The 23,365-nt window shown below is 41.8% G+C and overlaps 1 protein-coding gene across 4 annotated transcripts in view; it reads right to left on the bottom strand.

The window, feature by feature from the left end:
* Positions 1 to 23,365, bottom strand: part of SMOC1 (SPARC related modular calcium binding 1) — a 130,777-nt gene that overhangs the window by 67,566 nt on the left and 39,846 nt on the right. For all 4 annotated transcript variants that reach the window (XM_054199599.1, XM_054199601.1, XM_054199603.1 and 1 more), the window contains exons 2-4: positions 18,997 to 19,168; positions 11,411 to 11,523; positions 1,138 to 1,237 (exon numbers count right to left, since the gene is read on the bottom strand). In XM_054199599.1, coding sequence (XP_054055574.1) covers positions 1,138 to 1,237; positions 11,411 to 11,523; positions 18,997 to 19,168 — 385 coding nt within the window. The remainder of the gene's footprint in view (positions 1 to 1,137; positions 1,238 to 11,410; positions 11,524 to 18,996; positions 19,169 to 23,365) is intronic.

Here is a 23,365-nt window from a genome sequence, read left to right as displayed (position 1 = left end):
AGCAAGACTCTAAAACATGCCCTACTAAAACCATACACTGGGAATGATGGAAGAAAGTAATATTCTAAGGTTTAAGCCAAATTATTGCAGCATTTCACCTTACACAAAAACAGGATATTAATCTTATTTTCTTTCCACGTACCTGTGAAACACCAAGCATTCCCTCAAGCTACATTGACTCACTGGTTTCCAGAGAGTTCTCCCACTCAACTCAAACCCTCATGCAAGTCATCATGCTTGCTTATTACCACAAAACACCCTACAGCCAAGAGGACACTGAATAAGATGAGAAGGACTAAAAAAACCCCAAAAGTTTGATTGCTGTCGTGCTCACATACAAAGGGCAAACACTGCAGGGCCATATGAAAACCTAGAGCCTAGCCTCATCCCATTTGAGTCGTGGGCTGCCACATTGAATGCTGGGGAGAAAACAAAAAACATCACTCTGGTTTAAGTACAGAAAATGATGGATTTGGGCCCACTAAACCACAAGGCGACAGACCACTGTCAGGCTGAGAGCCCAGAAGCATGTCAGTTAATAAACCCATCTCTGGACCTCCCTCTTGTGAGCCCAGTGCTGCCCAGCCTCATGACACAAATATGGGGATTCTGGAACTGAGCAACCCAGATCAGAAGACCCAAACCCATTAAAATAGCAGGACCCCAGATTTGGGGGTCAGTAGTCAACAGCTACCAGTTTCTCACATAACCACCTTAGCAAACGTTTAACTGAAGTCGCACTGCACGCAAAATGACTCCATGGCCCACTCAGTACAACCCGAGAACCACTTCTTTGAAACACAGCTCACGGAAAAAAGTTATCCCATCTGGTTTTGGTGTACACAGCAACATGGCAACTTACGCCTTAGCTACCACAAGCTATTACTGTAGTGGTTTTTCTCAGTGAGCCCTGCAGGAGTCTGCACCCTAACTGCAGGGTGGACATGTCACAATCCAAGCTCCCTTGCAGCTTTTAGATGCCAGCAAGCACACAGTGAGATACAAGCACAACCGCAGTGTTAAATCGGGTAAACTGGCCAAGTCACCTGAAAAGATTAAGCACTCTGAACAAGACACATTCTCCCCAACCCCCTTCAGGTATCAAATTAGTATTTGTTGAAGCCACTCCCACAGTACCTGAACATACAGGAGTTTTGTTCTGTACAGAAGAGCCGCTAATAGGCTTGCCATCAGGTGTCACACACCAGCAGTATCCAGTGTAGGTATGGCACTGCACCTGTTTAATAAAACAAAGAGCAGGCATTTCATTTCTCACTATCACCCACCACTTTTATTACAATCCAGCATCTTAGTGGAAGTCCCAACCCAAGCGCATCACAAACACATGCTTCAGAGTGAGGAGGTCACACAGAAGAGTATCTTTGATATCATTATCTTTTCTTTCTCCCCTCACCTCCCTCCCCAGAAAAGGGTTATTTCTCCCACTCCAACTCCTTTAGCTGCAATACAGGAGGCAAAAGAAGCTGGAAGTAGTCATCTGAGAACACTTCAGTGTGGGCATGTGGCAGTTGTGTCTCAGCTCATTCCACCCTCTGCTAAATCCCATGTACTATTTACCATTAAATAGTTGTCCCACTGCATCCCAGCTGGGATTTGGAAAGGCCACCCTGGCCCAATTCCACAGCCACTGCTTGAGGACAGCATCTGTGGGTGTTTTGGGAGCATTTTGTTCAGTAAACGTGGCTGGAAAAATGCAACAGTGACTTATTATGTTAACAAACCTTCTACAGACAAATTTAAGCTCTATCCCGTTACTATGTCAACCTAGGCAGCAGGAGCAAGATCCAACATGCTTGCTCTTCATGTATTGACACGTGTATTAAGAACATTTGATGAAGGCTCTAATGAGCCAAAAAGTACACAGCATAAGATTCATCTTGCTTAACTTTAAAGCTCTACTTCTGAACTGAACATCTAGAATTGCCCAGTTTCTTCCTTCACCACAGAAGGATACCAGAATGACAGTTCAGATGTGGACCTCTAAAGTAAGAGCAGATAAATCCCGATCTAGCAGACTGGTCTTAGTAACATCTATACTGATATTAGTTCAGTGGCACTATAGTTTCAGTCAGCTTAAGAATAGAGCCTTTGCCTCAGTTTTCACAGTGGTCAGCATTTGGATGAAATTCAAAGGCATCCTGCCTTTGCTTTCCCTTGAGACAAAAGTAAACGATCATCATACAGGCATCTGTGTAAATACTAACAGGTTCCAAAATCCTTTTTAGCAAACACACTTTCAGTTGTGGATGAGTGTGCACAACAGTACTTCCAGCATCTTGAAATGGTATAAAAATGCCTACATTACAATAAGCTAGAGATGGCTCCTTCAATACATTTCTGAAAAAAAAGCCATGAAATGAGATCACTTCAGAAACTGCCTTTTTATTTTACTTGTAAATTGAATTCTGTCCATTGTCTCTTTTTCCAAACAAGTTCATTGAAGCCGATTTCCCATTCCAGTCCTTTCCACACAGAAGAGAAGAGTGATGAGGTGTTTGTACCATTCCCTTTATTAGGGATCCTTCAGAGCTAAACCAGTCATTCCCCCTTGCTGACAGCTGGCTCCGATTCCCTAAGGTAGCGGAGTTTGTTCAGAGACTTAACAGCAGCCTTTTTTAAAAGGCTTTGAGTATCACATAAAACATGATCTAAGAACAATTACAACACAGTACCACGTGTTTATCTTGGGTTTTACTAATGTGCAAATCAATCATTTTGCCTCAGGCAGATTCACTTTTAGCAGCCAAAATCAACAATAACCTCGTGTATCCATGTTACCAAAGTCACTGTCACTGCTATCTGCACACTTTCATCTTTATTCTCTCAATATATCACAAAATTGATTGCAAATTACTCAAAAGCACTATGGATATGATTAGCAATAATCAAGTTGCAAAATATTTCTTATTGCTTAGTCTAATCAATTGCACATTCAAAATGAGCGTGATGGAACTGCTTGGGTTTCTGTGTTTTGTGTTTATCTTTGCTGATCACAAACACATTATTGCATTCCCAACAGCACAAAAAGCTGTCTTTACATCTGAGCATTAATTGTAAAAATCTTACCCAGAGATGAAGCCAAATTCCAGGATAGGGTCTTGAATTCATAGGGCAAGGCTATTATTCAATATTATATTACAGAAAGACTCCAGTGTACCCAGCATTTAAAAGATTCAGATGTTAGTGACTTGATAGTCCTTTAGTCAAGCCTTCAGAAAATAACAAAGTACATGGCAGAGGAGTCCAAAAAAATGTATTGACATAAATTTAGGATAAATGCATTAACAAAGAGCAGGTTAAGCAACTCATCTCAATGGAGAGCTACCAATTACATACAGCCATTTATGCAAACCAAGCACATTACATTCACAAAAGCAAAGTAACTTTATAAATAACTAAATTAATGAATGCTGGTCTTCCTTGGACTGGTATTCCATGAGCCTTTCTTCGCTTCCATTAGAAAAAAAGAAAAAGAAATAAATCTTAGATTGACAGCATTTTCACAATAACCACATGTTCTACTGCAGCACCAAAGGATGTCCCTAGTACAGATAATAGCAGCAATGAAATCTCAGCCCTTAACATAAACACCAGGCAGCTACTCATGAAGAACAGACACTTTAGAAACCTCAAAAATCACTGCAGTTCACTTTCCTGAATGTCTTCATGTTGAGAGATGCTGCCTTTCACCTTAATACCTTTGACCAGATCTCAGCATATTTAGGTGTCATAAAAACAGTGCCCTACAGTCTAGAATTAGCAGCTTAAAGGCTGGGGGAAGAAAAAAAAAAACCAAAAAAGGTATACTTTTAATCAGTTACATAGCACTGGTATGCCATTGAAAAAAATGTAAAGGCAATAGCTCATCCAGTATCGTTTTTATCACTGTGTTTTTCCAGTGATCTTAGGTTTGAGTTTTTGTTTCTAAATCCCATCTTCTACCTGAAATTCAACCTCATTCTAATCCTCTTCCTACAGTAGAAAGATTTTTAAATACTCTTATCAGAAGAGTGACTGTAGAAGTGACACCTGTTTACTGCACAGATCTATTCTTCACTTATTGAGTTAATTTGGGCTCTATCAAAACACATGTTAGAAAAAGCGTTTGACTTTTTTGAGTCTCAGTCTCCTAAAGCTAAGCATTGTGTCAGAGAAAACACATTGTCAATTTTATATACAAAATAAATTTGATCGCTAACCAAACTGCAGCTACAAGGCACATTACAGAATTTGACATCTCAAATTAACATACACCTGTCCAACAGCTGAACATTTTAAGTTATACAATAGGGAATCAAAGAAATAAAACCTGCAAATTATTTGAGGTCTTCCAACAAGATTCACCATTAACAGCCACATTTAAAAAAAAAATATCAAACTGCAGTTTAAAGCAACTGAACCCCTGATTGTGCAAGACACTGTTCCTATTTTTCAGGGGTGACAGAGATGCCACCTCAACTGTGCCTCAACTGAAGTATGAAAAGCCTAACGGAAAAAAACAACAAAAATTGCTCTGCCGCCCTTGCAGCAACTCCTCTACTCCTCCCTACCATCACAGTGTGTGAAACCAAACAGCAGCTAACATACTAGCCAGTGGCCACATGAATAAACACCTGCTCCTATCGAGTTCATTAAAATATGAAAATATTAGAAGTGTAGTCACTGGCAGATGACTCCGCCCCTTAATTTCCTGAGGGTTTCTTCAGTATCTTGCCGGCAATGCCAGATTCGGACTTCCAAGCAGTCCAAAGCTACTCAACAAGCAAGCAGCAGCATCCTTCTACAGTCACTTGACAAAGGAGGATCAATGGGATCAAAAGATAAATCAATGGATCAAAAGATAAACCGGAAACAGGTGAGAAATTGCAAGCACATTTTGAGGGAGAGAATAGGGGCAAAGCAGTAATGCTGTGATGGCTGAAACCAGTCTCTACGGATTTATAGAAAGCAGAAGTTTGCTGTAAGAGGCTTGAGAGCGCTTTGGACAAGCACCGGGCTGAGCACAGGAACAGCAACACTCAGACTAGCCTTTCACTGCTGTTCAGATTGAGTTTGGTAACCGATTCCTATCCCATTGCAGATCAGACAAACATTTCCTGGCTCCTTCTGTAATGGTGGGCACAGACGAGAAGGGAAAACCCATTCCTTCTGCATTCAAAGTAGTACTTCTATGAAAGAAGAAAAAACACATCCAGTTTTTGAATGGCACAGCAGCAGAGCTACTGCCCGCACTCACAGCGTGAGGCAAGGCTCCAAACCCTGGCTTGCACCCAGGTGCTCCTTGTAAACACTGTAGAAACAATTCAATGAATTGTTCCAAGCCAGTAGGTCATCTAGTCTGACCCAGAGAGCAGAAGCCGCAGTGTCACAGAGCAATTCTTTAATCAAGCCTTTCCTTTGTTTCAGCCAATGAGGCTCATCTAGAAAGTCCTCTGAACACAAGTTAGTGGCACATAATCAGCACACGGGCCTGATGGCTATTTATATTAACTCTTAAGTGGTGATGCCTCTGTTCTGCTTTAAATGTATTGCTGTACTGCTTAGACCCTGCATGTTGTCATACTTTCTGCTAGATTAAGAGTCAGCTGACTATTGTGAGAAGCCTGCCTCGCCTTTACGGAAAATTTTAGGGAATTATGAATTGGTCTGCATCTTAAGTTTGAACTTCTTAGGGACTGTAACCCCTTAAATTATTGTTGTCACTTTTTCTGTTCCCTGCTCACTTTTAATTCTTCCCGAATGATGTTGTGCAGATAAATATTCCCACCAGGGCTTTATGCAGCAGCCACCTCCCTGAAGTCTATGCACCATTCAAGAAATGCGTGCTCCAAAGGAATGTCGCTATTCATATAACCAGGGAAAGAAGCGATTTGTAGCAAAAGAATCTTAACCATAGCCAAGGGCATTCCCAACACACACTCTGGCACAGATACCAGCTTTAGCTCAGGAGAGGGATCCCCAAGAGAGGCATTCTGCTTCTCACACAGAATGTCACCCTTTAAAGTTAAGAATGATCTTACATTGTCGCTTTCCTAAAGGATGTCCACTTTTGCTTTAGGAATCTATTCCTTTGCTCTCTTGACTGGTATTTATTTGCAGAAATGCCATATATAACCAAAGTTGCTACCTCCTTACCCATCTATGGGTTATCTTTAGCTCAACATACAAATAAGAAACACAATGAGAGCTGCAGGAAGAAAGCAAGTGTGTAAATAGCAGACAAATCTGCAGAGCAGTATTCAGAGAGCTCAAGCTACAGGTCTTTTAATAAAAAAAGCCAGAACCATCTACTAATTAAAGCCCAGATTCTTTACGAAGAAAGAGTTTCTTTAATCTAAGCAAGACAGACTGCGTTCTTTCCTTTTGAAAGGAGAGGTTAAGTCCTTGAGAGCTTAGTATTGCTAGAGTATGAGCACTGAATAATGGAATAATAGACAGCATCCAGGGAATGCAGGACGTGTCTACACAGTGCCCCGCAGCACTGTGCTGCATTAAGGAATGAGTTTGTAATTCTGCCCAGCACCGTGCTACACCAGCCAATGCAGAGGAACAGACTGGGATCATGAGGTCACACTGAAGGCTGAAAGAGAGGGTTCCCCACTTCTTTACAAAGGGGAATTTTGTGAGACTTAGAGAAAGCAGTACTTTGCACATGCATTACAATTTGTAAACTATTGCTATGGACCATAATATAGATCACTCTTTCCAAACAGACTTGTATTACCAGATGTGGGAGTGCTCTGGAAGCTATCTGATGATGGCAAACTGCTCTGACAAAGTCAGCCCACTCACTGATCCCATCATAAGACAACAGGTTTGACTGATGCACTTGCTTTAAGAGAAATCTCAGTGCTGCATCAAAGCTACACCAGCAGCTGCAGTTTTGAGAGCCCTAAAGTCAAAGAAACTCTCCAAGGAGACTTGCTCTCAGCCACTTGTAAGCAGACTTGCAAGGAAAAGAAACCACAGCTAGACAGTGGAAGGTGGCAGCAAATAGCAAGACACAACAAAAAGCCCCACAAGACTACACCCCCAAAGCAGGGTTAACATTATTCATGTTCATATTAATCTGTCTGAATGGACCCCGTTTAAAACTTCAGCAACCTTTTCTAAAAAACTGCTTGGGGGAAAACTATGAAGAATGCAAGTCTCTCTCAGCCCATGGCAACAAGCCCAATGGCACTAGGCAGCAAAAGAAAGTGTGCAGATTACCCAATAGAGCCTGTTGTTTATGAAGAACAGATCACAGCAGGTTAAGTGCAGCATGGAAAAGGAACGGCTTTTATGCAAAACACAGCATAACAGCAAAAAGGAGAACGCAAGTCTTGGGAACAGAAACTGGGTTTAGTCATGTCCAATTTTGCACAACAGTACTTGACTTCAGTTATACAATTAATCAAATTACTCATATCAAACAAACATTCTTATGCTGTGAATAACTCAAATTTTATCTGCATGCTTATATTACTGTGGGCTAACTGCAGAAAGCTTTTGTTATAGGAAGTAATCTTCCCCACATAGACTGAAATAGAAAGAAATAGCAATTCCAGAGCAATCCATCAGGTCTGCGCCCATTTACAGTCATCCCATCATGCCTGAAATGCCACCACCTCTTACACACTGCAAAACCATGCCACATTTTTATATGCAGAAGCAGCGCTAAAAAGGGATTTGATAAGATCTTCACAATACATAAACTCCCAGAATAAGGGAAGCAGCAGACACGGTGGATAGAAACAGGTATGAAAACCAGTGAATTGACAGGTGCCTGCTCCTCTTCATGCAGTTCCCAAAACCCATTATAACTAGCCATGCCTAGGAAAACTGACCATCCGAGCAATAGTATTGATGGCAGCACTTCTTTTTGGTCTAGTTTTACAGACAATGACAAAAGACAGATTATGCAAGTGTTCAAGACACACAGGATGAGTCTCTCTCTGCAAGCCAAACCAAGCTCTTTGCCTTCAGGCGCTCCTCCCTTTCACCCTTGATACCACATCTAACTGTTGGGTCTTGGAGCCAACAAGAGACCGGGCAAGCATGGTCTCATCTCTGCAGCCAGTTCCCCATGCAGCACATGCTGCTCATGCTGCTGGTCACAGAACAGCAGAGTGGCCCTGTTCTCTTCACCACTCTACAGCCCCATCCAATTTGCAGTGGATCCATCCCCGAATTCACACAATTTTGTACTGCATGCAATTCCAGAAGCTGGACAGGTCAGACTTGAGCTGCTTTCAGAGGAACATCCTCACTTGGTGCTGCTTTCAGTGGTTACCAGTAGTGATTGCAATTTAGCTTCTAACCAAGAGGACAACGACAAACCACAAAAGCAACAGTTCAATCTGGTTAAGATCATGCAGGTTCTGTGAACGTACAGTTACCACTACCAAATGCAGCTCCCAAATCAGCACTGTTTTCTTTGTCACTCCTGCAAAACTTTCAAGAATTTCCAACAATTTATTGGACAAAAAAACCCCAACAAAACAAATCTTTTGAAGACTGATGACCAGGACAGTGATGTGGGCCTGAACACCTACTGTGTATGCATCTACAAAAAAGAGGCTCAGCTCAAGACCTGAAAGCAAGTCATCCACATCTGTAAGTGAATGCTATAACAATTAAGACATTTTATATTCAAAATTACGCATGCATCTTTGTTTCCTTGCTGATCAGAATTTTTCTTCTACCCAAAATATACCTCCAATAACAGTTACATAGAAGGTGGTAAGTCGTTGAAAAAATTTCCCTAGCCAACTCTACATACAGGGCATACACTGAAGCATATGCATCTGCTTAGATTCTGTTTTGGTTGGGGATTCAAGGTTGAAGAGCATGGTGGGTATTTCTCCTAGAAACGTCACTGGGAGATGCTGCTCTGTTCTGGACTTCCTAACTGAGATTTTGGAGTTTGGATGGAGCAAGTCTCTGGGTACTGAACCAGAATAAACTAATAACAGTTCAGACCTGATTTCAGCAAGGCTTCAGGGGCTTCAAGAACTGGCTTTCACAGCTTCCCTGTGGAGCAGAACCTCGGGGTGTTAATTCTCTGCACAAGAGATGCAGTATCCAAACCACCTCCACCAGATGAAATCTATTCATGAGCTGCCGGAAGCAAAAACTGCTTAAACCTTTCACCAAAATTCTAATTTTTATACATCCTTTTAAAAATCAAAGTTTAATTAATTTGGACCAGAAGCTAAAGGAAATATTTGTTGCAAATGCAGGTTGACACCAGCTAGCTTCCTCAGATGTTGTTTTATATTCACATCTTATGCAGGGACAATGACCTTAAATGCCGCAATATAAATGATGAAGCTGATTCTTGAGGTATGTGGAACATGGGGTATTTTTACAATCCAAGGAATGATATGAATTTCAGTTAATTCCAGCTACAAAGGGATCAGAGGCTTCCCACCTCATGCCAGGTAAAACAAAAGCATTTTAGTGTTCACAGATAGGACTGAACAGAGGAAGAATGTGAAATATCACTTGGCTGCCAGCTGAAAACATACAATTTTTGTAAGCAGTTTCGTGCTGCCCCTTCACTGGCAACGCACACTACCCAGGGAATGTGCAGAAAAGAGGCCCAGCAACTGCTCCACAATCCAGACTCTGGTATCACCCTTCCAAATAAACCTGTCTGAAATAAAGCTGTATCAACTGCACTCCGAGTCCAGCTTATTAGGATAAAAGTGTCACCTGCACTCCCTACTTTAACAGGTTGATGGACAGCTGACAGAGACACTGGAAAGTCAGCTTTCCTTCCCCCTCTTTTTTTGAACCATGAAGTTTAACATGGAACACTTAATCAGCCCACTGTGCTAGATTTTATAAGTATTCCCCTCCATTGCCAACATAACCTGAGCAGCTCTACACAAAATCAGATTTCAGCAATTGAGTGTAGTTAGACTGCAAGAAACTGCAGCCACCTTCCCTCTTACCCCAACCTTCCCAAGATGGTCCACACTGTACACAAATATGGTGCTGCTCCAAAGAAGTACGCAAAATTGGCAGGATGGATAAAACTTTTCCCAGTTCACCATTACAAAACAAAACAGAAACACTCCCACACACCGATAATGGGAGGGTAAGGCTGAGGGGAAGAATAAAAATTTTTGGTGGGTTATCACAAAAAAATCTTTTCTTTCTTCTTCCCCCAGGCAGCAAAAAGTGTTTGAACCAACCCCAAAGCTTTTTGTCTTTCTCATCTTTTTGAAGCCAATATTGATCATATTTTGGATTATTTTTTTTTTACCTTCAAAAGACGTTGTAAACAATAACTAATGAATCCTAAAATTTCTCCAAGGCACAAGATCTCTAGAGCAGTGCTAGATATAGGGAATCTAAGGCAAAAAGAGTTGTATGATTTACCTAAGTTCACAAAGTAAAGGTCATCAGGTTGCAGGATTTGGGCTTTTGAGATGTGTGCCAAACCTAGCAGACAGCATATCCCCTCCTACCTGTCAGGGAAGTGCACGTGAGTCATATTTAACACCCAGTTCAGTTAGCACTAGGACACTACTCAATATGCTAGCGGCACAGAACCAAGTATCCCTCTTTGTTTCTACCCTGCCTCGGCAAACTACTCTTCCTCTCAAAATCTCCTTCATGAGGGCTTTCTTTTTGCCATAACTACTTTAACTTCTCTGGAATTCTATAGGACCTCTCCCATCCAACTACTTCTGAAGGATGCTCAGTGGCCAGGATTGACTATTCATTTTTCACAGATATTAAAGGCAAAACCACAAGCCTCCTCTGCTACCCCTGCCTAAAGATAATTGCTTCTCAAGAGAAGCGGCATTATGAAACAGCCTGCAATCCCAGCACATCATTTAGTTCCAGCAAGTAAACAGTGAAGAATCAAAACCCCAAACAAAGCAGTCTCATTATCTCTCTGACAGACCCCCAAACCACAATAGGGCATAGAACAGGAAACAGGAGTCTGTCGCTAATAAGTACCCTGCAGAGGGAAGAGGCTCAATAGACCGCTCTTTTTTTGCTGGGATAGGTGAAGCACAGGTAACAGCAGAATAAGCTTGGCCACCCTGTTCTGTGAGAGCCACAGGTCTCTCTGCAGCTCATCTTTAAGGAAAAACTGACATCCTCTGCAACTTTTTTTTTTTGTTTCTTTGCTATGCTGGAGGTTGATTCCATTTATTTCTGTGCTACATTGGAGGTGGATGCCATTACAGATGCATGTGTCTTAAGGTATGGTGACTGAATCAAAGCTTCCAGTTCATTAAACAAGTCCCCAGCTTTCAACACTTTCACCTGAGTAACTGAGTCAGAGCACCCATGCTGCTAGCATCACTTGGCTCATGCCTTCACAGTGAATCTCCTGCAGCCACTGGGAGCCACATTGGCTGAAGGAAGCCAATAGAAGTTTTACCTGTGTGAATGATCCATCCTCATTGCATTCTGGGATGAAGACTGCTTCCTGGGGCTTCTTTGCCTGTTCCAGTGCTTGAGCTCTCTCTAATCGGCACTTGCTTTGGCCAGCATCTACAAAGAGAAAAGCAAAACCCACTTAGATTGCAAACACCATTTGGCCTCTTCAAAAGCTACCAGATACACCACATAGCTGCAGGGGGAAAAAAATCCCAAACAAACAAATATAAGGCACCAAGGAACATTAACAAGGCAGCTATGAAGTTAGCACTCATGATCCCAAAGCCAAATATGAACCTAGACAATCAAACTACAAGCCAGTTAATGAAGAGCTGCCCAGTTTCCTAGGCAATAGTTTTTATGGTCACCCAAGGGCTCTGGAAGCTTCTTCCAACAAGTGCTGGAGCACAATGTCCACGCAGTGAAAGGCCTTCCCAGAGGGAGTTGTATTAATATTAACATCCTGAAACTGGATGGCTGAGCATAAGCCAAGTAATTCAGGCCCAGAAGTGAGCAATGTGCAGAAGTGAGCCCCAGCAAAGCTTCTTCTCTGAGCAGCTCTCCCAGGAGGATGCAAGAATAACCAGCCACTCATCTGAACTTGCATCTTTGTGTGGTTCTGATAAGGTAGATATGCCATTGCCTGTGCTTTCCTGAAACCCAGCTTCTACCTCTAGTCCCAGGGCTTAAAGCCAGGTGTGCCCTATGCTTTGTCATATCAGTTACTCACTTTCCTGCCAAGAAAAAAAACATTGCTCTGCAAGCAGAGCTTGAAGGGGTTAAGATCTCGGCTCTGCACTTATTTCAGATGAAGGCAGCATATAGCATGACCTTAACCCCTTCCAGGTCCAGCTCACTGTTACAGAGCATACCCCCAGATAAGCCTAACACTGATGACTGATGGGTCAGAGAAGAGAGTTCTGCCCTGCAGAGATACAGATTGACTTGGTGTTTACATTTAAATACATAATGTCTAACAGTACTGCTGTTCAGCCTAGAAAAAGAAGAAAAACAGCAAACACCTGTTTCCATGGGACTCTGACAGAGGGACTAGCATAGCACCTTCTTCCTTTTCCCATGAATCCATTGACTGAAGGATTTTCAGTGCAGAAACTGCAAAATCTGATCGTCAGAATTTTTCAGCAGCACCATAGAGAGTGGTTAACAAAAAAATTCCACTGGATCCCTGAAGATCCCATATTCTGCTTCACAGATCACATGAACTTCAACAACAGAATCTCTAATACCAGCACTAATACCCAGAAAGCCAGTCTGGGTTGTCAGACCAACTGAATTCACATTGCATGGCAATAGAAGTGATTTCCATCTAAGCATATCTAGGTGCAGAAACCAATGACAATGCTGTAAATAGTTTTGATAAAGACATAGACCAAAGCTTTCAAGCTGTATACTTCATTTACCCAACTGATAACTCAAGAGACTAAGTTTCCAGTTTGCCAACACATTTTTATTTTAAACCTATCACATTATTCCAAGAAGGATTTCACAAGTCTTCTGAAATTATGGAAATCAAACCCATCCCTTTGGAAAAAGTCATTATTCATAGTAATAGCATTCAGCACAGACGCCTGCAAGCTTAGGCACTGGGTTAAAAAGCAAGAATGTCTATATCAATTCTGCCACTGACCTACTGAGTGACTGTAAGTCAGTCACCCGACCTCCCTATCACCTTGTGTCCCTTCTGATCCTGTGTCACTCTCGTCTTTAGACTGTAATTAGTTTGTGGGGTGTTTGCACAATACCCTTCGCACATGGAGCTTTGATCTCAGGTGGACCTATTATGAGTTTATATAAATGTTACTCACAGAATTGAAAGACTTTCTTGAACAAAATTTACACTGAATTTAGAGAAGCAGTTGTGGTTTTTTTCCTAATTAGCCATAATATAACCACTAAACTGGAATTTCCTTTTTCCCCCCTGCTTGCCAAAGTGACCAGATGATTGGAACTTGTTTGCACACCTCCGCTGGAGGACAATCCTGCCCGCAGTACTGACCCTTCCAACACATGCTCATTATTTCAGCTGCAAGGGAAGCACTGGCAATGTTGTTAACTGGAACACCTAACTATCACCTGCAGATCTCCTGTTCAAGCTTAAGAGTCTAATCTTGCTTGGCATGACATAGGACATTATTACAAAACCAGATGGTGTGGCTGCACATTTTGTTTTATAGCTAGCTGTTTGACTAAAAACACCTTCAAGTTCTGCTTCACAGGAGACAACTAAGTAGCAAAAAAAAAAAATCAGCACAGATTATGCCGATCTGCACATATAAGGTAAGGAAAAAAAAAAAAAAAAAGAGTTGCAAATTTCTCACATGACAATCAGAGCACAGACTCACAAATGAAAGTGTGTTTTCTAGTCTCTCCATCTGAGGATACAGGACTGCAGACAGGCATATCTGGTTCCTCTCCTGAACATAAAACAGAAGCGTAAAGCATTTCCACACAGCATTTGCTGGTGCGCTCACAACTACATGACTGAAACAGGATGCTTCACCACATAGCTGGTAGGAACAAACATTTTGTAGTATGCCCTGTAGTACAAATACATTAGGAGCCCAGGCAGAAGGAAGACTAACTCAGAGCTTTGTCCAACTTGTCTAATGAGTAGACAAACATGCACACAACCAAGCCCTTACTATAAGGAGAACATCATAAACATGTTACTGCTAAGGTGGCTATGTCCCTCCTGGCAATTTTAACTGGCTTTTATAGATTGAACTCTACTACCACCCAGTAGACCACACTGTGTAGAACACCACAGCATTTAAGAGCTCATCGTTGTTGCAGCATCCTCTTTTGCAATTCAACCCCTGGCTCAAGAGATGTTTCTTCACAAATCGCTGCTGAAGGGTGGAGAAGACACACAATTTTCTCCTCTTCATGAACACTCAGCCCTGATTATTTCTTCAGTCCTCCCTCATTGATTTCCAAAATTCATGCCAGTCCTTTTACAGCCTTGACTTGGAACAACCACCTATATACCACGCTGCCTGGAGAGGTGTGTGCATACCACTATCTTTTTTGCCTGTCGTTTCACAGTTCACTTCCAGTAAAAACAGTGCCTTTAATATCAACATTTACCAGTTTGTTTTTAAAAGGACTGTCAATCCTTCTCTTCCTCACTCCTCAGTCTGGTATTTTTATAATGTTTGCATCAACTTGTGATTTCAGTGGGATGACTTCACCTTACTATTTTTGCTTTGTTAATTAGAAAATGTAAAATATTACCTAAGTGCCAAGTGTTAAAAAGTAGCTGCCAAATAGCTCACTCCAAATAAGATGCATTACAAATTTTACTAAAGCCTGATATTATGATGTAGATTCATATACCCTATTCTGCATTTTGATTTTTCACCTGAGTGTTTCAGCACTTTTACTTCCCTCTTTAAAATGTTCTCTGGAGTATCAAACATCAAGCTTATAAAACAGAATGGCATTAATGGATTCCAGTTGCATGGTCCAGGCAGACTAAATAGGACTTTCTCCTCTCCCTTACATAAGGTGAAAAACCAAAACAGGATGACTTTTTTTTTTTTAAAAGCAGAGCTGTTTAAAAATTTGACTTTAAATTTAAAAAAAAAAAAAAAGCTGCTTTTTAAAGAAAAGTCATTCTCAAGTTGGTAGCTGGCAACTATGAGATTGTGAACTACAAGTGATGGTTTTGACATCTGTGGCCTAATCTGCAGAACACAGGTGCACATAATTTTGGATTTTGCAATGAAGTTGGCTAGTTACCAGGGTTGATCTTATCCGTGAACAGTTTATTCAAATAAGACCACCGTGTCCCTCATAATATACACAGTGCACTCCTGAAGAGGCCGCAAGAATTCCAGCATGCTCTCTTCGACAGGCAGAGGCAGTTTTGACACCACACAACATCATGGTATAAAGACATAAGCTATCCTAATAACACAAAGTAAAACATCTCCAGGCATTAGCAGCAAACCCATACGATGCAACCACAAAAATATAGCTTCTTAATTCTACTTTGTTTTTATCAAAAGCTCAAAAGGTAAAAATTGATCCAAGCAGCTTTTGAACTATTTCTAGTCCCTGCCTCACATACAGTCCAGGTCCTCACCAGGCATGAAGCAGTCCAGTTACACTGAAGTCAGCAGATTCACACTCATTTACTCCAGCCAATGATCTGTGTCTTTGCATAAAACCAGCAAAAACGGAACCTGAGCTAACTACAAAAACATGACCATCTGCCCCACAGGGTGTCAATCATTCCCCACTCTCCCCTTTGTTTTCTACTTTATTTCTGACAAGTCCTACACCTGCAATCTCCAACTGCTTTCCTTTCATGCTGATGTGCTTTGCTCCTTTGATACCCACATACCAGTTCCCTAACATGCCTAAATTTGCAGAGTGATTGAAAGAGTCATTTCAGATTTTATTGACTAACTGCTGCCCAGGAAGGACCCACTTAATTCTCCCTTGATTAGGAATAAGAAAGTTCAAAGACAAAACACATGGATTTAGCAAGTGGACTGAAAAAACAGTGATTTCAAATATCATCTCCTGTCCAATGAGAACAGTAGGTAAAGGAGGTTGTTCAAACAACCCATCAGTAGTCAGAAGGAGACCTTCCTTTCCAGCACATTAGCCAAAAGTTATGTTCATGCAGGTGTTCCAACAGATGGGCTGAAGACCCTTGTTACAATTCCCACCAGTAATTTACAGATAGGTTCATCCTACATAGGGACTTGTGATTTAAGAACAAGCCCTATATCAGCAGACTTTTAAAACCAACCATTATAAATCTAAAGGAAAGGTTTTAGAACACTCCCACCCCTTTTTTTTTTTTAATTACATAGGCCAAACAAATTCCTAAAAACCAACCGGTTAACATAGAACTTAAATGTGTTTTAAGACACAGATATCCAATGTACCCTAATAATCACTGCATAATCTTAACAGCTTGCCATGACTTATTTAACAAGTATTTGTCCTTCATCCCTGCAAAGTTTTGAGGCAGAACTCTTATTTGACATCAGATCTTAAGATGCTTGCTGACAAAAGATCCAGGTAGGAGTGCTCGGCTGTGTATTTTACGCACAGCTACACCATCTGGAACTGTTCTCTGGAATCTCATCAATGAGGCTCCATTTGTCATGGATGCCGTAGTTTGATCATTTTAAGCTACTCCTGACTTTTAACCCTTTGTGATGTGTGAGTGAGGGTTCGAAGAGAGTTCAGATAATTTAGCACTGAAGGAATTTCATCGAAAAGCACGTGAGGAAGCTATCAAGGAGTGAGAGCTGAATAAGAGTTATAGTTCCCAAAGGGCTGGCAAGATTTCATCTTTAAAGGTCCTTAGCTTCTTGAGAGAGAACAGAAAGCTAAGCTGAATCAAATAGGTTCTGTCCTCACTATGGAAACCATTCTGCTTGCCTTGGCACAAGCACAGTTCAAGTAAGCAGCATATGAAATTGGAAATGGTAGTCTAGGGTGCAGAACTATACCTCACTGTCTACAATATACTTCCCCTTTTCATTATTTTAGATACCTGTTCTTTCCCCTCCCCACCCTCAGAGAAGGAAGCACAGGTTAAAAATGCTCATTTCATAAGGATAAGTATCTATCACAATTGGATGTGACTGGACTCAGTGTCCCATGGGACCCCTTCCAGATCTACGGGAGTTCCCCTGTAAAGCATCTCCGTCATGCAGAAGGAATGAAACTGTTCAGGGTAAGCCTGGTGCCATACTGCAGCAGTAGAAGGTGCTTGAACACTGCTGGTCATACCCTCCTTCAAGCAAGTACAAGATACAGATCTGGCCAACCGCCTGTAGTTAGGCACACCTCTCTCACAACTGTCTGTATTTGCCAAGAACAGTGATCTTTATGCACAACTAGAGGTCATGTTCCTAATGTGACTAGAAAAACAAAATACCTTTAAATAGCAGCACACATGGACATTACCGGCAAGGTTAAATTTGAATGTGATAGTTAAAAGAATATTCCTACTTCCCAGGGATTCATAGGAGCATTAGTGGGTTTTACAAGCAAGACTTGCAGTTGTCAAACACACACAAGTTATTAGGTACTGCATAGTATCGCAGGGTAAGAGGAAAAAGGAAAGGAGAACACGAGTAGTTTCAGCTAAACATTTCAGTTGTGTCAGAGAGCAGAAAGGGAAAGCATACTTTAACTCTGCTTAAGTATACTTAAACTGTGCTTCTTGCCTTTTTTTCCAGTTACTTCTTTGGGATTCTTTGCAATCACGATATACAGTAGCCTGTGTAGTTTGGCAATCAACATTTTCTCCACTTCCAGAAACAGACACTCTTGCGTATGGATGTACCACATTTCAGATCCCATGTTTTAAGTGACTGAACAGAGCCAGTTTATATGCCCATATCAGCCATGAAGTTGCTTATCTAAGCCACTCTGCTCAAGTGATGAAAGCAAAAGCAGGACTCCCACTCTACCACTTCTTATTGTAACACTCAAAAGTGCATCACTTGCAAGAACAGTCCAGCTGCTTCTTGGGCCCTGGGAAGAAAGATTCTGGGTTTCCAGTACTCAGAAAGCAGGATGCTATGGGAGAGAAGCTGCCATAAAGCAACGCAGCAGTGGTGAGAAAAAAAATAAAATCATACAAGTAAGCTTTTTTCCAATGAGAATCTGTTTAAAAGAGCAATATTTGAGGTCATGCTCATAATTCACCTAACCTATAAAACTTGTCAATACATTGAAAAGGGATTTCCATTTTAGAACAAGTAATTCTGACAAGGATACACTTTTACAACAGTAAAAAAGCCTTCATAAACAAAAGTCAGGCTTAAACGTATGCTTATTTAACCTTCCACAGGGATTTTAATGAGTTTCTCCTGTCACTTTAACCAATTGCTAAAAACATCTGTGCCATCTGCCCTCTGAGTCAATTGTGCTCTCAGAAAATGCACTCAACTTGATTTTTCACTTCACTGCAGAAGCAAATCATTTGCGTGACAAGACACCAATATTCCTTTAAAAAGTTGCAACTTCATCTTTATACTATGCTGAAGAGATGAATTGAGAGAGAAATAGTATTCTCACTTTTGAGTAGATGTGTAACAGCAAACAGGCAAGAAAGAGGCCATGTAAAGCCTTGCCTGTATTCTGCCTTCTTAATTAGCTCAGCACAAAAAGGCTGTGTATGTCTGAAAAGGGACTAGACATCTAACGTGCACCGCACATTCTTCCCCACTTCACATTCCTATCACTCAAAGGTATCTCAGTTCCTCACTGGCACAAGTAGCAAGGAAGATCTCTTCTTTTAGGATTTGATTTTGTATTTCCAGAAGACCAGCTCCGTCTGCTCTGCAGACACATATTTCGTCCCTTTTTCAGTGATGGCTGAGGCTCCTTTGCCTTCTTTCATTGATAATTCGGTCAGTTCTTACTCCTGCCACCTAAACCCAGACTCAGATACCCATGCTCACATGAATGCACAATTTCAATCAGATTACTCACAGAGCACGTTACTAAACTCAAGGGTCTAAGATTCCAGTTTTTTTAATAAGGTAAGACTCCCATTCCTCCCCTCAAAGGCACTTGAAATCCACCTACCTTTGCACCGGCCACGATGCGTCACGCTCAGACTTGACTCCCGGCATTTGGCTCGCTGGTAGTCACACATTGACTCGTATGTTCTGCCATCAGAGGCACAGAGGGGTTTCGACTGGGACCTGGAGCAATGCAGGTTACACTGAGGGTCTCTGTCACGGTCACTAATTAAAAACTGAAGGAAGTGGAAAAAAGTAGGGAGGGAGGAAAAAAAAAAAAAAAAAGGTTTTGTTTGGTTTCCCAAAACACAGCATGGAGTATTTTGTTTTTATGACAATAGCAATATGTTCTATGATGCAGTTTAAGCTGCCTACCAAAGCTGACTTTGCCTGAAGGGAACTTAAAATGAAACACGTACATCTTTAAAAAAAAAAAAAAATTAAGGGTCTTTGCCATTCCATTTTATTTAATAGAACGGAAACATTACTCACTCTGCCTCACCTCTGAAAACATAAGATGTGCAAAGCCAAACACAACCCACACGGGAAGGGCAATACTGAGTCACAACAGCCCAGCTTGCCCAGCACCCTGCCACAAAAAGTATCTGGTACTAGACAATTTTAGTCAGAGGTGCAAGAAACTTATCAACGAGGATGGAGGAATCCAAATAACCTATCAAGATTGGCCTTGGTAGTTGAACCATGGATGTGGCCAGCTTTATATTACCAGTTATTTGTTTTTTAAAGCATTACTTATGTCATCTGTGGATACCACCTGCAACAGCAGACCTGCACACTCCCAAAGCCACATTTTGTTCCTTCCTGATGACATCCTGCCCAGCTGGCAATTGCATTCCATGCATCCCACAATCTAATTGCACACTATGTGAAAAGCTATTTCCTTTCAGAATTTTGAATTTGTCATCTTTCTGAATACTTCTTCCCAAGCATTCAGTTTGGATGCCACCTGTTTTGTATAAAACTGGCACTTCTTTCTTCTCAGTCTCTCAATGCGAACAACCCCAGTCTCCCAATTCCTTGCCCAGAAGAATTCCTCCATACCACAATCATTGCCATTTCCCTTCTCTGAAGGCAGCTTGGTTTCTGCCTTATCTTTTGGAGAAAGGGAAACGCACAATGCACGTGAATGAGTCTCCATTTTCTGTCTGTTCGGTTCCCTACAAATCCCAACATCTAGCAGTAGTGTACTGTTTTACCCTCAGCTGTACTCTGAGCTGCCTATAAGGGTACCCAGGTCTCTTTCCCAAGTTCATACTGCCTTCCTGAGAACCCCGACTGCCACCCTCTTTCCATAACCATTGGAAGAGTTTCACCTGGACATGATCGTAGCAGCCCTTTTCACTGACCCATTTAGTGGTTAGTCAGTCAGACCTTTAACTATTACCCAAACCCAACCACCTGCTCACAAGAAGATTTCAGGTGACTCTTGAAACAACTTCATTGAGGACTGAGCAAAGAAAAGGAAAGTTAAACCTGCCTTGGACTTCCCCTTCCCAAGCTCCCATCTCTTAAGCCTCTCACAAGCCTGGGGGGACCCAGGGTTGCTCTCTAATACACCAGTATCCCAACTTGCTGGCAAACCAGTCATGAGCTCAGCAGTGGGCTGGCAAGTGGGCACTGACTGACACCCTGCCTGCATGCACAAAGCCACGGCTCTCCAAGTGTGTTGATAGCTGGATGCCTTACAGGGAAGTGTGAGTCATTGCCATAATCACCTTGGTGTTACAGTTGCCTACAAAGCTGTCTGCTCTGTGCTTTGAGGTTAAAGCTGTTGAAAAAACATTGCCTGAAGCCTAGTTTGGGTTGGTTTTTAACCACTCCAAGAACATGCATCTCTGAAATTTGTTTTTTTGACATTTAAAAAAATAATTCTTCACCCTCTTTCTCTTCCCAATTAAATGAGATGAAAAACAATTGAGAAGTTGCATATTTTCATATAAAAACATATTAGCTCTGTACTGCTGGATCTTTTGAAGACTCATGCATTACTAAAAACCCTATTTAAACATGACAGCTGGGAAAAGTAAGCAAGGTCTGCACTTGTTTTAATTTGGGTGGGGCAAACTTTTTTAAAAAAAATCTCATGTCAGAGACTTGCCAAAATTTGTAACAGCACAGAGTTTTTAAAATGTTTTTGTTCCTTTTCTGCAACACTTTCTATAACCTGGCAACACCTGTTCCAAATGGGAAATTGGAAAATTTAAACCTGAAGGCAATTTTAAATGGTTTATAGAGATCTGGACTAGACTATAAAAACACTGTAAAGCTGGACCACATTTTTGCCCAGTTCTTGTCAGGGGTTAGACTATCACAATTTAGCTTGGAATTGCTCTGGCTACAGTAATGTCTTTCTGCAGCCCCCGAGGCCGAGGTGCAAAGATCACCAGTGACTGTACACCTACAGCAAAAAGCAGCAGACTGAAGATGCTGAAGCTTCTTCCCAGCATGGGATGTCAGGGACCCTGAAAACTCGCAAGGCTTTTCAGCTGTCTCTATAAACAGACTTTAAAAGCAGAGCTGCCTGATAGCACAGTATGGTGCACATGCAGCGATTAAATACTCAGTTAAACACAGAAGCCATTCTGGTTTAGGAGGAACGCACGCATCTGCCATTTATCACAACTTTGAGGGCTTGAGCTACTGGCATGAAACTTTTTGCAAATTCCTTGTGTCAGAAGCCAAGTTCCACAGATCAGAGTTATCCAGAGGGGGCACCAAAAAAAGCTACAATATTGGTTCCCAGCATCAAACCATATTACAAACTTATTGAAAGCTCAGCTTGTATCATGAGAACTCCCCTAAGCCTTCTGCAGCCTGTACCAAAATACTTAGTATAGAGGGGCCTCGCAGGCCAGGAACGCCCGTCCTCCCAGAAAGGGCACCTCTGAAGAATAAAAAGTCCTTCTCAGGGCCGACACAAATGAGCTAAACCTAAGGTTATGGAACAGCTTTCCTCTGGTGCCTCCTCACAGAGGGATAGGGAGGAACAGCTCAGCATTGATTAATTATGAGGGCCTGAGGAAACATGCAGAGCATCCCAATGCAGTCTATGAAGTTCTTGCCTACCCAAATTAAGCCAAGAACCATGTTATAAAAAAAAAAAAAAATATCAAAGCCTTTTTAGCATTTGTAATTTGGATTACAGCACAGAGCCCACACAGCATGTTAGGTGCTTTCCAGACACTGAAGATGCCACACCTGCCTTGCCAAAAAAGTTTATGGTTTATGTAGTTGCACAAGATGGTGCTTGTTTTATTCAGCTAGATTATAATTGTAAAAGTCTGCATTAATTTCCAGAAGGATCCAGGATCATGCCTGTCTGATCAGGGTTCTTCTCATGTGATCAGACAACACTGCCAGAAAGGCTGAATCTCCTGGAGATGTTACTGAAGGGCTTCAAAAACTCCCCCCTACAGCAGGACACTTGCTCCACTGTAGCTCAGAAGCCTTGTCTTTGCTCGGCAGCCCTGACAGCTTTCAGATAGTAAAGTGGTGGTTCTTTGTCCCTCTTCTAGCTGGTAATCATTCATGGTACAGAAGTGATCATCAACACAGACCACTCAGAGACGTTTAACGCAGTAGCCGTTTTGAGTGTCCATCCCCGCCTGCCCAGCACAGAGTTTTCTTTTTAGTATTTTGACAGTCCAAGAGCCCTCCTTTGTAAGCAGCCTCAGCCACTCGAAGAAGAAAAACACTGGATGAACACTAAAATACATGTCTGCTCATGGGGAGCATACATGAATTTATCATTTTAACAGCTAGGACTACAATTTGTAAGTTACTCGTTCCCCATTCTTTATTCCCACTTTGAGCAAGCAGGCACTGCTTTTCCAAGGAGCACAGCTCTGCTCCAAAAGAGCACCTTGGTCACTGCAGGAGATACTGCTGACATAGGCAGAGGGCTGGAACAATGTGCACAGGGTGGCCCGGTGCTACCGACCCTCCCCACATACAGCCGAGGCAGTAACATGATTCTCTGGTCCCTTCAAACCAGGGGAAGCATAGCAAGATAAAGTATTCCACCTTTAACACCAAATGTCCCATCATAACCCTTGAAGTTTAAATCAAAGCTTGTGATCCTCACAGCCTCAGGATGCCTTCACAAACAGGCTTTGCAAACAACAGAATCAACGCTCACAGCCATGCTTGGTGCTGTACATACAGACACACAACGTGAACAGATCTGGACTCAGTAAAAAAGTAAACCTACAAAAACACGTGCAGCACCAGCAGGTTTTCAAGCTTCATCTAGAAAGAAGAGGGAAACAATTATCTTAGCACTGAGATTTCTCAAAGCTTCTTTTTGATACACGTGTTCCTATTTGCTTCAGCATCCAAAACAAATGGGACTGGGGATGGTGTCACTGGCTTATCAGTCCTTTACTCTCCTCCCTTTTCCTCCATGAGAGAAG

This window comes from Rissa tridactyla, chromosome 4 (genome assembly GCF_028500815.1).
Source record: "Rissa tridactyla isolate bRisTri1 chromosome 4, bRisTri1.patW.cur.20221130, whole genome shotgun sequence".
In the NCBI taxonomy this organism is placed as follows: Eukaryota; Metazoa; Chordata; class Aves; order Charadriiformes; family Laridae; genus Rissa; species Rissa tridactyla.
The sequence above is the reverse complement of the archived record's forward strand: the minus strand, read 5'-3'. Positions and strand labels throughout refer to the sequence as shown.